Source organism: Notamacropus eugenii, chromosome 2, assembly GCF_028372415.1.
Source record: "Notamacropus eugenii isolate mMacEug1 chromosome 2, mMacEug1.pri_v2, whole genome shotgun sequence".
NCBI classification, from domain to species: Eukaryota; Metazoa; Chordata; class Mammalia; order Diprotodontia; family Macropodidae; genus Notamacropus; species Notamacropus eugenii.
In genome coordinates this window covers 349251277-349268350 of record NC_092873.1, presented here as the reverse complement: position 1 = coordinate 349268350, position 17074 = coordinate 349251277, and the positions used below count along the sequence as shown (strand labels likewise).

General features: G+C 42.7%; 1 protein-coding gene and 1 pseudogene across 1 annotated transcript; one reads left to right on the top strand and one right to left on the bottom strand.

Annotated features, from left to right (window-relative positions):
* Positions 1–26: 26 nt before the first annotated feature.
* On the bottom strand, positions 27–11814 carry CCDC43 (coiled-coil domain containing 43). Its single transcript, XM_072646012.1, has 5 exons — positions 11554–11814; positions 6269–6356; positions 5301–5436; positions 3573–3631; positions 27–1509 (listed from the first exon to the last, which is right to left on the bottom strand). The coding sequence occupies exons 1-5, from the start codon at positions 11740–11742 to the stop codon at positions 1322–1324; spliced, it is 660 nt and encodes a 219-aa protein (XP_072502113.1). The 5' UTR covers positions 11743–11814; the 3' UTR covers positions 27–1321.
* Positions 11815–13390: 1576 nt separating this feature from the next.
* On the top strand, positions 13391–16773 carry LOC140523050 (COP9 signalosome complex subunit 6-like; annotated as a pseudogene).
* The last annotated feature ends 301 nt before the right edge of the window (positions 16774–17074 follow it).

The following is a 17074-nucleotide window of genomic DNA, read 5'->3' as shown; positions in this document are numbered from 1 at the left end:
AGAGAAAATCAGAAGAAATCAGAAAATGGTGATTTAAATATCAGAAGTTTATTTGAAAAAAAATGTGGAAAATGTGAACATTTACATTTCTGAAATGCTATGGCTCAGGCGTGTGTACAGGAGAGAGGAGAAAAACCTTTCCTTAGCCAAGCATCATTTTAATCATCTGCACACACTTAAGTAAAAAGGTCTGTTACTCCCATGTAATTATATGAAAGTGGATCTACCTTCAGTCTGTTAATCAGTAAAAGTGCCTTCTCTGGGTTATTTTATGGTCAGTAGTTGTTTACAATAAAAAAAGTTACTTGCAACTAAATTTAGCAAGTGAAGAAAGCAGATCTGGAGAACTCCTGCTGGCATCTATCTGATCCATCTAAATGGACTTAACAATAATGCAGGCATCCAAACCTTCTCAGAAGACAAATTTGGATGAGTAGCCAGTGGCTTCTTTCTCCCCAGTGTTACTTGAAGAATGAGAAGGTGCAGCAGGAGAGGCTGACCTAAGTTGCTAAATACCCAGTGTTACTAGAGATTCCTAGTATTGCCTTTTTCTTTAGGGAGATGACCTCTCTATCCATTCCACTCTACCTAATTCTTTAAACTAGAAACCACTAGAAGTTTTCACTTATATTTAGATGAGTCTTAAGGTAAGAATGGTACTAAACTTTCTACTATCACATTGGGGAAAGAAGTCATGGTTACAGCTATAAATTCATAGCTACATATTTAAATAGCCTTGCACTGATGTGATAGTCATACTATCCTTTTTTTTTTTTAAACATCCACAACTACCTCCACTTCCCTAGGCTTAGGCTTCTACTCCTATATATTATTAAAAAAATAAAATCTGGATTTAGCTTTCTATCTTATCTGATAGAAATAAAGAACATCACATTTTAGAACTAACTGCTGTCTCAAAGCAAACTTCCACTCTACATTCTGTCAGGGAGAGTAGTATCCATTCCAATTCTACATACTCCAGGTTTAAAAGTTGCAAAGCTAGTTTTCTGGTCAAAAAGGAAGACCAAAATTTTTAAGTGGTTAATAAAAGGATCACAGGAATTGATTTGCTGAAAATAAGTCACACCTCAGATCTTTGGTACAGACATTGGCTACATCAATCCAACATTACCCACACCACAAATCACATGGCACATTTTGTAATTAAACATTTGTGATTTTTCTTTTGGCTGTGTAAACAAGGAAGGAAATGCATTAGTAGAACCACCAGGACTTCTCTTATTTCTCCAAAATACACACCATACACGAGACCCAATTCTTCCTTTGCTCAAGTCCTTGGGAGGAAGAGAGGATCCAGACGTTACCGTTTGCGCTCCCCTTTCTGTGTCCTTTTCTTTTCTTTCTCCTTTCGCTCCTGCTTGGCCAGCTTGTCTTTCTCCCTTTGTAGTTTGTCTTGTTCTTTCTTCCTCTGAGACTCATCCCGCAGTGAATCTCGCTCCAATTTTCGAGCATTCAGGACATCTTCCACGTTGGTGTTTCGGAAAAGAGCTGCTGTTGAGTTAAGGGTTAGTGGCACAGGCACATGCACTAGCACTACCCTATCCCTAATATTTTTGGTTACTTCTCTCTCCTTAATGAGTACTATGTTTTATCTGTCTCCAGAACATCTTGACTTTCTACCCATAGCCTCCTGAAGGTTAAGGATCATTCAGCCATTCTGTCTTAATTTAGGTGCCTTGGCATGGATAGAAAGCAAAGTACAATCTGAACTGGTGAAAAGTCTGAATTAAAGAGCATTATATACAGAAGAATAGTTTTATTTCTGTATACACATTTGGGTTTTTGTGGTCCAGACTTGCACTTTCATTAGGTGGTGTTCCCTGGAGAAAAGTCCTTTTACCAATACAGATGAAGAGCTGCTAACAAGTTTATGGTCTTAAATGCCTGAGGTCATGAAAAGAAGATTAAAGACTTGCCCAGGTTCAAAAAGCCAGCATGTGTTAGACGCAGAACCTGAACCCAGGTTTTCCTGACACAGAGTCAGCATTCTACCCACCAAGCCAAGGTTACATCAACTAAATGTTAAACAAGTATTATATCTAGGATATAATGCAGTTTAAAAAAAAAAAAGCACTGATTTTGAAGAAATCCCTAGTTCACCATCTCTGCCATTTATCATCTGTGTGAGCTTAGGCAAAGCACTTAACTCCTCTGAGCCTATTTCCTTATCTGTAAAATGAGGGGGTTAGACTAAATCAGGTGTCCTTAAATTGGGATTCATGAAGTTTTTAAAAAAAAATTGTTAACTTTTTCAACATTATTGGTTGCTAGCTATTGTTTTATTTTCATTTAAGAATATTCTGAGAAAGGATTCCATAGGCTCCACCAGACTGACAAATCTGAATTCCCTTTCAGCTCTAATAATATTTAATATATTTACTCATGAAGATGAAGTAGAGACATAAATTAGGGATAAACTGCAGCATATTGTCAACAATGACTTGACATCATATAAAAGATGTTATCAAAACTGTGTCTAGAAAAGGAGGTAGGCTACTTACACTTACTGGACAACCCATCTAGTGAAAAAGCAACATTAAACAGACCTAGAGGAGACCCACAACACAGAAAGTAGGCCTCTAATGAAGAATTTCTGGGAAGAAAGTGACACACTAGATGAGGTGAAGTTGTGATCTACCCTAATAGGAGTACCCACATCAGGGAGAACAATAAGCCCACTGAAGTTAAAAGTATTTTAACATAAACATAGGTACCATACATACACACATGTGCACATGCACATGTGTTTGTATAAAATATTTGTAGATAAATATTTTGACAAGTCCTATCTAATTGGGTACTATATTCAAGGTAGGTGCTCAAGTATTTGAAATGTTTTCTTGGTTAAATTATTTTCTTAAATTTTTATTTATACCCTCAATAATTTGCTTAATTTAATAATATGCTTTTTTCAGATAGTACCAAGATAAAAGTCAGCCTAGCCCTGGTCCCAATTATCACAGAATGTGAACTTTAGTAGGATCTGAATGAGTTTTTCCACAGTTAAAAAAACATACCTAGGCAAGCCACTTCAAAATTTGAGGACCTAATCACAGATTTTGGCTGGCTGCACTAGCCAAGCATTCTTTACCCCTTAAACACAATTTAATCGTTTCTAACTTGGGATCTCTTTGCTATTCCCTATTCCTCTTCCTCCTAATCTATTCCCTTCCTCCTTCAAACACTTCCAAACCTCCCTCCCTCCAGGAATCCTTCCATGAACAGATTTCATCTGACTTCTCAATGCCTTCCCTAAACATAACTCATTTTAAATGTATCCTTTTTTTATTTGTTAATCTATAGAAGTATTCTTTGTTGTTCGATGAGTGCCTTGCAAGCTCATGTAGAAGGTTCGTAGAGAGAAGATAATCTTCAGTTTGTTTTGTATTGCCCCCATAGCACCAGACACCATATTCAATAAACAGAGCTTTTGCAATCCCCTTGAAATTCATTCTCCCTATTACTCTCCAATAACATGAGGCAGCATGGAAGTCATTATTCTCAGGAAAGACTGAAGAAGCATTTGGGGGAGAGACACCAGAGAAGGATACATTTTTCAGACCCAACGTTCATTGTCGTAGCAACTGAACCATCCTTCTCATCTGCTTCAGTAAAAGGAGTTAAGGAATGAACAGGAAATGGGTAGAATACCAAAGTATTCCAGAATCATCTGCCTAGGGAAATTTAACTACCAAGTAGAGAGGACAAGGCTCAGTTTGGATAGTAATTTAAGAAATCGTAAGTTACCTGCTTCAACCTTGTTGCTTATGAAAAGACTCCCTACAAGCCTCATTTGGTCTGGATTGGCTACCCTCTCATTGAAGAGATGAATGACATTCAGTTTAACAAACTTTTAAGTGCAAGATACCATGCTATAGGCATGACCTTTGAAGGTTTCTTTCCAACACAAGGAATAGAAATTCTGCTCCTCTGAAAAGGAGTCTTGGGGACAAAAGAAACTGACCCGAAAAGAACAACTTATCCCTAAGTTTAGAGCCTAGCAGCCAACTATCTGATTTTTGGTGTACAATATTCATTTCAAATATCTGCCAAACTAGGGATAAGTGTTTTATAAGTAAACTAAAAATGAAGGAAAAAAAGCAGAGCCTAAACCCTGTTCTAGTCAGTTGACTGATTATGTATACAAGAAATCTTTCCTAATCCCTTTTAGTGCCTTTCTAGTGCCTTCTCTCAGTTATTTCCTATTTATCTTGTCTTTAACTTGTTTGCACATAGTTGTTTGAATATTGTCTCCTTCATTAGACTGTGAGCTTCTTGGGGGCTACAACTATCTTTTGCTTCTCTTTTATCTCCAGTGCTTAGCAGAGTGCCTGGCATATAACAGGTGCGTAGTAAATCCTTACTGAGTGACTCTCACTTCACCATGCCAGTGGTACATAATCCTCTGCACACTCCCATTGGTCAAACCCAAGAGTCCAGTGTTGTCTCACTCTATCCAGTGCAACAACAGACACGTAAAGAAACACAATCCAAACAATGCCCTTCTGGGTTTAGTTAAAAGAGACCAGCTCTGCCACTAAATACATGTACAGGACTGGGAAGGGACAGCACTGGGGAGGAGATTAGCTCCTCTGTTTGTAAATGCATAAAGAGAGCCAAAAGAAAAACTATGAATGACTTGGGGAGAGAGGAAAGTCACTTCAGCTATGGGGATTTCAGCTTTCCTACATTAAAATATTACAGTTAGAAAGATATGCTTTGAGGGGAAAAAGGTGGTGAATAAAATGTTCCCCAGGCTACAGGCTGTTTCCCTGCTATATTTAAAATGATTCACTTTATATGATCTATATTCTCCTAAAATGAGTGAGAAATGAGGCATACCTTATAATAATAACGATACTCAAGCGCTACCAGGCAGCGTGTAGAGAACAGCAGGCTGGGAATTGGGAGACTTAGATCTGGGCTCTAACATTTACTAGCTATGTGATAATGGGAAGGTCATAACCTTTCAGTCCCAGCTTCCTCATTTGTAAAATGGGAATAAATCATACTTGCATTAACAGTAAAGTATTCGATAAATCTGAATTCAAGAGTTTTAGATACATTATTTCAGGATTTATAATTAGTTCTGTATACTGCCCTCTTCAATAAAGTTGCTCCCATTTTAGAAAGTGAAACAGGCACAGAGAGTACCTGAAGCCTCCCAAAGTTACAGTGTGGGCCAGAAGAAATAAGATTAGAAATAACTATGGGGACATATTTAGGTTAGACCTTGAGAGCTTTAGTGATAAACAACTCCAGAGTTTCAGAAAGGATATTCCTCCTCATCTGTCACGTTGGCATACTGGGCCAATAGGGCGGCTTTCCGTTTCTTCTCTTCCTCTGACACCATTTTGGGCTTCACTACAATCTGCGCCTGCTTTTCAATGAGGGTGGCAATGGCTTGCACCTCATCTGGCATGGGGTGAGAGAGAGGGAGAAGTAGTGACAACAAAGTTGTTATATGTGATAGGGATCAGACCTGATAAGCCAAAGGCCCCAACAAAACCAGTACCTGTTCACCTTGGCTCCAGAGCTTCTGGGTTCAAATTTTGAGTTTTCTTAAACCCGAGAGGTTCAGTCTCAAGACTTGCTTATTCCAACCTTCCTCCCAAGAAGACTGACAAGAAAAGGGCCAACTAACCTTGGACCCCTTCATGCTTTTAGTGATGCTGGATGGGGTGGCTATTTGTAGATAATTAAGCTAGTTTAAAGTACAATCCATTTTCAACTGTGAACACCAATAGAAAAAACTGGTGCAGATTGTCTGAAATCACTTCAATTTGATATTAAAATTTGCTGTAAATTGAGGGGTTTTTTCCCCAGCTTCCAGATTAACTAATGAATGTCTTAGGCCAATTAATTTGTCTTATGCCAAATCAATTAGTTTGTTTTCCAAAACACACTAACAGAGGATGAAGTGAAGGCTTCCTCTGCAAGGAAAGAGCCTAAAGTTTCAGATAATCCACAGCATCATACACAGTTAACTACAAGAAGACGGGAAGCACTGAAAGAAGGGCGAATTCATAAGGAGAGCCACAAACTATGAATGACTTGGGGAGAGTGTGCTATCACTGAAGCAAAATGGGAAAAGGAAACTAACGACAGCTAACAGAGATCTAAAGCCGATGTGAATTTGTATTCTATTAGGGACAACAGCCAAAATGGAGAACTAAACATGCTTTTTCTTAACAGTTGTACAGAACTAACAGAGAACTTTCCAGGGAGCAGGTCCAACTCACCCTACCTTCTTTTTTCTCTTTGGTGACAACATTCTGGGTTTCCGACCACCGCTGGACAATCTCCCTGCAGATATCAAGGAGTGAGTCTTCTTCCTAGTCAGAGAAGTAAGCCAGGTCGTTATAAGAATGCCAAAAAATCTTCAGGTGACCTGAATCAAGACTTCTAGAGAGAGCCCCAACTTACAAGACATTCCTGATTCCAGTCAAAGCTGAAAGGGACCCACATGTTTTGGAAGACAAAACATGCAGATAGTTTCCATTCTAGGATTTCTAAACACCCCAAAACAGAAAAGGGCCCAGGACCCGGGCAGTAATCCTATATTTTCATCATCACCATCCCTAGAGTTCATTCTTGGCTAGGTTCATCCCACCTACTTTATTCTGCCAGATGAGCCAAATTCAAGGGATAGTCTCCTTGTCAATAGAATCCAACCTACTTGCTCTCTTTAAGACAAACCTTGTGCCTTCCAGGCAGGCACATCACCCATCAGGGACTATGGGTGTGGAACACTGCATATATTGTTGCACTTGGTGGATATGTTGTTTAGTTTTTATTCTGTTGCAAAGGATGGATCTTTTGTCAGAGAGTGGGGAGTAATATATTGGGAAACGAAGGTGATGGAAGAACCTTCGATGTGTATTTTTTTAAGAGTTTGCCTCCTGGAGGACCTTACAGATCACACTAAAGTCTGAACATGCTCCTCCTTGTTGAGTCTGTCAGCTTTGTAATCAAGGTCGGACCTCTAAACTTGCTGTGCTACCCCAGGGCTTCTTAAACTTTTTCCACTTGACACCCCTTCAGCATTTTTTAAACTGTAGCCAAGGAAAGTGTAGAGGGAAGAGAGATGTGTCCCATCCAGCCATCTATCCAACCATATCTCTATTCTGTACATATATACACACACCAACTATGCTTTTTTCAACACAATTACTACTACAGCTTCATCCCTTCCTGTCAAAAACTAGCAAAGGAGAAAGAGCAAGTCCCTAAGATATGCCAAGAATGCTTACAGTGCATCAAAATGGGAGCATGATACTGTACTCAGAGGGGCTACTAAAAAAGCTATCACTTTTTTCAATTCTGAATGTTAGTGGTTAATAGGGCCACAGGCAGGCCTAAGGTATGGACAAGGGCCAAAGAAAAGGGGAGATGGAGGAAACAGAGAATATTGGGGAGCAGAAAAAAGGATGATGTAGAGGGGAGGTAGAGAACATGGGTCTTTGATCCAGATCCATCCCTTTAAGTTAATGCCTTGGTCCCCCTAGAACAGCTATGGGTCTCAAGTTCCAAGATCAGGTGATTGGCCAGTGCAACGGACAAGAAGGCGAAGAGCCTGTGGAGGCCAATACACTGATCTTTCTAGTCCTAACTAGACCTTGGTCATCGAACCCTGCCTCCAAATACGGCTAAGAAAATATTACTTCTGGCTATTGGACCCAGGTCTGATTTGGGGACCAATCTCATTAGGGACTCTGGTTTTCCTGGAAGAGGATATGATAATTCATCAGAGGACTCTTGGCAAATCGTAACCCAAAGTCAGACCTATATAGGAAAGAAAGCCATGCACCTGAGGGAGAGTGGTAGAGTGTCCACATGCCCCCTTCTAAACCAAGTACTTAGAATGGACTTGGGAATATATTCTTTGGAAACCCCTCCATAAGTGTGCTTTTCTGACAGCCAGTGTGGTACACCAAAAAACGTTGGACTGGGAGTCAAGAGTCCGAGGCCTGAGAGACCCAGTTTTGCCGCTGTGCCACTGTGTGACCTTGGGCAAAAGTCATTTCCCTTCTCTGAATCTCAGTTTTCCCATCTACGTCTGGGGCAATAACGCTTGCACTACCTTCCTTACAGGCGTAATGTGAGTAGGCAGATATGAGATATTAATTAAAGGGAGGGCCCTCCTTTCCTCAGACTGGAAAGTTTCCAGGTCAAGAACATTGTTTTCTACTTCTCCAAGATTCCTCCTCACTACAAGCTGCTCTACAGAGCAGTATTGCTCAGTCAATGCTAATGTCACACTGGTATATCCAATTTCCTCAGTTTACATGTGGTGGGGGAAATTAAGGGGAAAATGAAACATAATGGACAAAAAAATCATAAAAACAAATCAAGTTTTCTGTAGGTGGTGGGGATTTAAGGCATTAGATTGATTCCCTGAAAAACTGACCTTTTCTACTAGGAAAGAGAAGGTGAACTCATGCAAGGAGTGCCAAAAGTCTTCATGTGGATTTAAGGTATTGAAGCTTTAACTGCACTGAGACTTTTGGGACACTTTGTATTTGGTTTTGTCAATAGATGAATGGCTCAAAATAAGGATGACCTATAAACAAATGGTCAAGCAGGTGGCACTATTTGGAGCTTCCCTCTAAGTTACTTCCACCCCCACTTACAGAATCTTTACCTTAATCAGCTTCCCATTCCCACCCACCCAGGATTCCTGGTAGCAGAAAGAGAATCACTTCCATTACGACCTTCAAGACTGGGTTAATTCACACTCTAATTCCTGGAGCATCAACTAAGGACTTTAGGAGAACCACATGAAACCTACTTCTTTTGCCCAGCTTTACTGTGTGACCTGATTAATGCCACCAGCGGAGTCCCTCACAATGACAACAGGGCTGGCCATGAGACCATCTAAACAGCTGCCTCGGTGTCAAGTGACTGCTGCATTTCCCCAGCTGATGAACTGTTCTTCTGTTGGTTTGCACAAGCCTCCCAAAGGAAAAATGTGATTGGTGTGGAAGAAGGAAAGATTGAGGGGTTCTTTTGTATTTGTATTCTACCCTCCAAAATGCCATGATCCTGGATGGGTCCTAGCCACTCTCTAATACAGCTATTTCCCATACTATAGTTAGCCATCCAGGGGTTCCCAGATCCCAATGCCATGTGTGGCTAAACCTCTTCCCCACTCTGATACTAGCTAGTTCACTGAACCTGAGTGAGTCACTCAATCTGAGACTCTGCTTTGGCATAGACTTAATGTCACAGTATCACACTGAAAGCACCTTATAAATCTCAAACTACTGTAGATACGAGCAGCTCTTATGACTGCCTTACAGGCAGCAGCAGATGTTTTGACCTGTGTTTAGCTCAACGTCCCGCTGAACCTCAATCTCCAGTTTGCTAGACCCACAAGCTGCTGCCATCAGTGACCATCCATCTTTCCCAGCTGCTTCTTCTCTCTGAAGTATAGAGGACATAGAATGGGCTTAATTACAAGGGAACAATAAATTCACAGATGATTCAAAGAGTATCAAGTACTATACAACTATCTATCCAGTGACCAACTGGGCAGCTCTCAATTTTCCTGGTTTTACAACAGTGTCTCCAAGTCTTGTTCATTTGGTCTGGCCTGATATCCTTCATGGTCATCTGACAGTACCTAACTGGGATCCTGGGCACCCATTCCCTTATAGTTTGCCCCTTTATTGCAGCCAGAGTAGTGTCACTAGACCACTTCATCTCAGGTCACTGGGTGCTGCTGGCCTCAGCTCTTTTTCCCCAATTCATTCACTGGTAGGGTTACAAAAAAGCACCAGACTCTCATCAATTAGTAAAGTGTGACATTTACTGTTGAAAAGTACCACAAGTTACAGAGAGCTCTGATGAAGAGATCTGGAATATAGAAAGCTGTTCTGCTGCCACGGGGCATACCCCTAGCCTCATCTGGGTAGTTGCAGCAAATCTTCCCCCTCTCATGGGGCACACAGAGATGGACTACATGTGCTAACATATGTGTTAATAAACACTCCAGCAGCAAAGACCTAGTGAAATTTACACTCCACATCCCACTTACCTTCTATAAGGTGTTTCAGTCATTTAATGATCACTTTACCAGCCCTTGCTCTCAACCTCAGCAACTAAAGAATGTGCCCCACCAATTTTCTGGATTTGTTCATTTCAGATGATTTCAAAGGAAAAGACCTGCCACGAAGAGCTTTCCCAGCCACGCACTTCAGTCTCCTGCGTCCCCTTCAAGACGGATCTAACTTCGGCCTCTTCAATGTTTTCTAATCGTTGATGCTCTGACTTTGGGAATCAGTCTTCCAGATATAAAAATTTAATTACCACAGAGGATATAGCTAACCTAGTCACATTATCTACCTGGAGTACATTATATAAAGCAGGCCAAAGAAGAAATATGAATTGTTTTACAAACATTTCATTTGATCTTTACACCAATCCTGGGAGGTAGGTGTTATTATAAGCTCTGCTTTACAGATGAGGAAACTGAGGTGAGGGAGGCTAAGAGACTTGTCCAAAGTCACATAACTGGGAAGTGTCTGAAGTTGGATTTGAATTCAGGTCTGCCTAATTCCAACATTCATTTATTAGTGCCATCCCACTACTGGAGACTTGGGCCAAAGTGCAAGAATGTCAAGAGTATTTGCAAAGGTTTGCACAACTATTTCTGTACAAACAGAAGTCCTCAGAGTCCAATAAAAACCCTGTGAGGTTTGTGGCTGGTTTGTCCCTAGTTGCCCCCCTCACCTCATTAGACTAAGAGCTCCTTGAGGACGAAGACAGTCTTTTATCTATCTTTGGCACTGTGTCTAGCACACAGTAGGCTCTTAATAAATGTTTACTGGCTCATTTTTTTCCAAATGAGGAAACAGGCTCAGAAAAATTACATGACTTTCCCAGTCAAAATTAAGCATGGCACATAGCAGTAAATAAATGATTCCTTTTATAAATGAGAAAACTGAGGCTTAGAGAGGTTAGTTGACTTAGGATTAAGTCACACATCTAATCAAACAGCAGAGATGAGCTCTGAGCCCGGCCCCAAGATCCAACACAAAGGGCTGAGCTCCTGCCCCACACCCAGCAGGTGCTTTGGGTGGTTTTCTGCCCACCAGAAGGTGAAAACCACAAGGATCTGGGAGAATGTGGAGGAGGGAAAGATGAGCCAGCCTTTCCCAAGGTTTATCTCCAAAAAGGGGATTTCCCCCAAACAACCTCCTGAGGCAGGAAGAGTGTGATGAGAATGCCCTCATTTTACAGAGGAGGAAACTGAGGCTCGGGGAGCTCTCCCGGAATGATGAGCCTTCCATCCAGGACCACCTGGGGGCAGCTGGGAGGATGAAGCCCTCAGCAGCCACCTCCCGCCTCAGGCCTGGGCTGCTTTACGGAGCTCCCTCCGGGCCCTCCTTCCCCACCCCAGGCCGGCCGCAGGCTCCTCCCCCTCCGCCCCCCAACCTCGACCTCCTCCGGGGGCGGGCCTCGGCGGCTCCACGCGGGGGCGCCGGAGCCAGGGCGGGGCGGGGCGGGGCGGATGCCCAGGCTCCTTACCAGAAAGGCGGCCAGGATGCCCTGCAGCGCGTCCAGCCTCTCCTCCTCGTCGTCCTCCTGAAGGACACCTCGGATGTAGGCGCCGTACACGGCCCAGTCCACCCCGAGCGCCTCCAGCCGTCCGTCCAGCCACGGCCCGAAGCCGCCGTCACCTTCAACCGAGGCCGTGGCTCCGCTGGGCGCCGCCATCTTAGGGCCGGGGTCCTCCCCGCCGCCAGGCCGCCTCCTGCATTGCCTGATGGGGCCGGCCCTCCGGGCGCACTGCGCATGCTCCCGCAGGGCACCAGCCTGGCCTGAGTGAGCTAGGAAAGGAGCTGAAGGCGGGGCCAAAGGCTAAAGGACCGCCCCTCGGGAGGAAAGGAGAGGCGATTGGTCATCCGGTATCTGGCAGGTCCAGGACCCGCCCTCTTCAGACCTATTGGGTAACACTGTGTTTCAGCCTTGCCTAGACACGTGGTGTGTCCCCGCGTAATAGTCCCAGAATTGACTGGATGCTGTTCCATTGCTCTCACCTCGATCCGTCGGTGTAATGATTATTCATCACAACAACGTTAACAATAACTGTCATTTATATAGTGCGTCAAGGTTTGCAAATGTCTCATTGGAACCTCCTGACACACGCGTTAAAGTGCTATTAAAAACGATCCCTGTTTGACAGGTGAGGAAACTAAGAGAGCGAGGTTAAGCACTTGTCTAAGGTCACACAGGTAAGGTCGGGTTTGAATTCAGGTCCGCCTGACTCCCACATTCATTTGTTGAAGGTATTTTGTGTGTGTGACACACAGGTGCATAGCGCTGGGAATGCCAAGTTAAGCCAGCCAGCATTCATCACCTCAGCCCTGGACTAACTGCAAGCTTCCTGGGGAAGGGGCTGGGGTCAGTCTGGCCAGTCTCCTGGAGCACTCTGCCCGCTGACCTCTCAGGCCTCCTTTAAGTACCAACTACAATTTCACCATCTGCAGGAAGGCTTTCCTGACTCCTCGTAATTCCATTGCCTTCCCTCTGTGAATTATCTCTTATTTCTCTAGTATACAGCTTGTTTTGTCTATATTTGTTTGTGAGGGCAGAGACAGTCTTTTGCCTCTCTTTATATCTCTAGTATTTTCTGAAGTGCCTGGCACATAGTAGGCGCTTCATAAATGCTTATTGATTAACTAAGTGCTTCCTATGTGCCAGTCACTCTGCCAAGTGCTAGGGCTGCACATCAAGTCAACAAGCATTTCTTTATCATTTTCTGTGCTAAGTCATGAAATATGGTCCCTGGCCTCCAGGATCCTACATTCTAAAGGGAGATCACATGTAAATATGTATGCATGCATAACATATATAGAGTGGATGGAAAGTAATCTCAGACCTCTAACTCTGAAGGGGTTGCAGTGGGGGAAGAGAGGGCAAGGATGAGAAAAGGCCTCTCACAGAAGGGGGGGGTTTGAGCAGAGTCTTGAAGGAATCCAGGGAAGCCATGAGGCAGAGGTGAGGAAGAAGACCATTCCAGGCACAGAGGACAGCCAGGACAAAGACATGGAGGTCTGTAGAGATGATTTGTCCTGTTCAAGGGGCAGTAAGTAGGTCACTTGTATCTACCTGTATTGTAAAATGTGTAGAAGGAAGTAAAATATAATAAAGACTAGGGAGATAGGAAGGGACCAGGTTATTATTGTTTCCGACTCTCTATGACCCCATGGACCATGCCAGGCCAGGTCCTTCCACCCTCCACTATCTCTTGAAGTCTGTCCAAGTTTCCATAACGCTGTCTATCCATCTTATCCTCTGACCATCCACTTTTCCTTTTGCCTTTGTAAACAGGATTTTTATTGAGTCAGTTTCTAATGTGAGAATGACAGAACAGCTAGCCAAAAATAAAGATAGCAATCAGGTAGCTGTTTAATCATTTAATTTCATTATGAGGAATAGATTTGCAAATCAGGAATTTTCCTGATCAGAATTCCACCTTGCTGAAGTGAAGACAAAGATTATATACTGTAACACCAATGTGATACTCACAGCAGCCGCTATGGATATGCATGTGTATTTCCAGGGTAAATTCGAAAAAGATAAATTCTCTTCCTCAAACACAAAATCAAGATATTTATTCAAACACCAGAAAGCCAAATTCATCATAGTAACTAAGAAGTCTGTACACATTATCAATTCAGTGACTATGGCCATTCCCAAGCCTTCCCTCCCTCAGGCCTCCCCACAAACAAGCTCCCTTAGGCAAAATCACTCCCTCTGTCATTTATGCTAGCTGCTCTGCTCTGCTCTTCCTGCTCTCTCTCTCTCAGCTCCACCTCAGTCTCTCTCCCTGCTGCACAATATATTCCTAATTCACCCATTCAGCAAGCTCCTCCCAGCATCAACTTCATGTGATTCAAGCTGTGGGCTGGACCAAAGCTCAAAGCAGGTCACGTGGGCCTATTAACAGGCAGGGAAGATCTTCAAATTCCCTTAACATTACATATACATACATCACAAGTGAGGGGGTAGGGGATAGGTGAAAGGCGGATTACAAAGAATTGTTCCCTAGGGCCAGAGTGCTTTCCCATAACCAACTCACAGATGGAAGACAGTACAACAGTTCTAGAATTCTATGGGAACAATATTACTCAAACCCTTGGGGGTTATATGACCAGCATTCTGCGACAAAACAGGTTCTACAGTCTTTGATTCGCTTCACTTAAGCTATACAGGCAGTGATTGTGAGCATTGTCAAAGGTGTGATTGATCGTTTCAAGCTGCATTGTAAGTCTGATTCACAAAAGAGGCAATTCTGAAAAATCTATTAGTATATTCTCTTGTACATATAATATTAGTATGATATTACACATATCATATTGATTATTGTAAAAATCATAATTCCCTTCACAATTGTAATGGAATATTATTGTGCTATAAGAAATGACAAGCAGGATGATTTCAAAAAAACCTGAAAAGACCCACATGAACTGATACATAGTGAAGTGAACAGAACCAGGAGAACGTTGTACGTAGTAGCAGCAATATTGGTGATGAAAAATTGATGAACTGTGAATGACTTAGTTATTCTCAGCAATACAATGATCCAAGTCGATCCAAAAGGGCTAATAATGAAACATACTCTCCACCTCCAGAGAAGGAACTGATATTGACTGAATACAGACTAAGCATGCTATTTTCCACTTTCTTCCTTTTTTCTTTTATTTGAATCTTTTTGAAGTAAATGCCTAATATGGAAATGTTTTTCTTAATTGCACATGTATAATCTGTATATTATTGTTTGTAGATTCAGGGAAGGGGAGGGTTGGAATTTGGAACTCAAAACTTTAAATAAAAGTGTTTTTAAAAAGAAAATATGTACAAAACAAGAAATTTCTTGCAGAGTTTTTTAATGTCCACACACATGTGAAAGTATTGTCACTTCAGAACAGTTTACAACTGGGGGATGCAGAGACGAATAATAGGGCACCTTCAAGGAAAGAAACGTCAAAGAAGGTACAGATGTCTTTACTTCCTGCAACTGAAGTGACTTGTGCCAGGACCTTCCCATCGGTGGTAGTTCCTGGTGACAGGGCAAAGTGGATGCTGACCCTAGGATTGACCCTCTCCTGCCCGCAAGAGTTGCAGCTTTGGGGCCAGGCACTGATGAGACTGGGACCACTTGCAGCTACTGAGGCAGGATGGGCAGGATATATACCTAGGTGATAACTCCAGGCTTGTCTGGAAGAGTTTCAGGATGCCTAGGGGCCATTGGGGCCACTGGCATTGGGGGGCCCTAGCTGCAGCTGCAGCCTCCTTTGGAGCTTTAAACTGCACAGCCAGAGGGGCAGAATGTAATTCAAGTTTCCCCACATTTTCCAGCACTTTTTTCAACACTTATATTTGGGAATTTGATCTAGGATAAGATGGGGATAATGGGGAGAGGCTCTTTTGACCTGGGGGAGTCACAGGAGTCTCTTTGGTTTAGATAGTCTTTTCTCTTTTCATGGTCAGGAATGCCAAAGAAGAGTTAACAAGAAATTACTATGAAGTGCAAACTGTTTACCAATTTTTTTTCTTTCTTCACTCTGGAATTACTTTCAAACTAGTTACCTTCCTTCTTTGCCCTAAAATAGGGGTGGGGAACCTTCAGCCTCAAGGCCACCTGTAGCCTTCTAGGTCCTGGGTGCAGCCTTTTGACTGAGTTCAAGTTTTACAGAACCAATCCTTTTATGAAGGGGATTTGTTCTGTGAAGTTTGGATTCAGTCAAAGGCCAACACTTAAGGACCTTGAGAGCCACATGCGGCCTCAGGGCCAAAGGTTTCCCACCCCTGCCCTAGAACAATGAAGCTATTAATCTTGTCATTTACTTGCACAAAGAATATTACTACACCAAAGAGGAACAGTTTAAGCAGGTATTCAAGGAACTGGAGTTTCTAGATTGGTATACCATAGGGGGTCCACCAGATCCTTCGGACCTCCACAACCACACCAGGTGTGTGAGATCATTGAGAGCCCTCTGTTCCTGATGCTAACTCCCATGACCAAGCACACTGATCTACCAGTCAGCATTTTTGAGTCTGTCATTGACATCATCAATGGAGAGGCAACAATGCTATTTGCTGAACTGACCTACACATTAGCCACAGAAGAGGCTGAGTGGATTGGTGTGGATCACATGACTCGAATGACAACTACAGGTAATGGAGAGAACTCTACTGTGGCAGAGCACGTAGTACAGTGCCATTAAGATGCTGCATAGTCGGGACAAGCTTACCTTAGAATATGTCAAGGCTTTGGAAGAAGGGGAGGTTCCTTTTAATCATGAAATACTACATGAAGCCTATGCTCTGTGTCATTGCCTCCTTGTGCTCAGCGCAGATAAGTTCAAGACAGACTTTTATGATCAATGTAATGATGTTGGGCTCATGGCCTACCTTGGCACCATCATCAAAACATGCAACACAGTGAACCAGTTTGTAAATAAGTTCAATGGCATTGGCATACTAATGAGAGGACTTTTGTTCTAGAAGGGGGCAACCCTTCCCCCATATTAAATGAGGGCAATGGGCAGAGATCTGCTTCACTGAGGAAAACAGTTGCCCCAGAGGCACGAAAGTGACTTATTTCCCCTTTAGAGAAACCCTCAAGTCTACATAACTTCCCTCCACCCAGATTGTTAATAAATGAGAAATAGTTCCCCCTCCCATGAAAAAAAAAAAAGAAGTTTCTCTGACTGGCTGCATTTTAAGTCCTTCAAGGTAACAGAATCTAGCTCACAACACCAACATGACACAGCCATTTTACAAAGACACAGACAAAACAAGGCAGATACAAACCAAACCAATTTGACGGAGGCACACAAGTTACTGATATATGCAGTTCGACACACAGTTGAAATTTTACAGAGGTGTGCAGAGGCCCCAATTTTACAGAAGCATGCAGAGAAGCTAGTTGACAGAGGTGTGCAGTTATGAAAGGATATCTTTACCAGAGACATTCAAGAGGAACAGGGTCACAGGAGGGGCCTTGGATTTTTCTTCACAAAGATTGCTGAGCTCAACC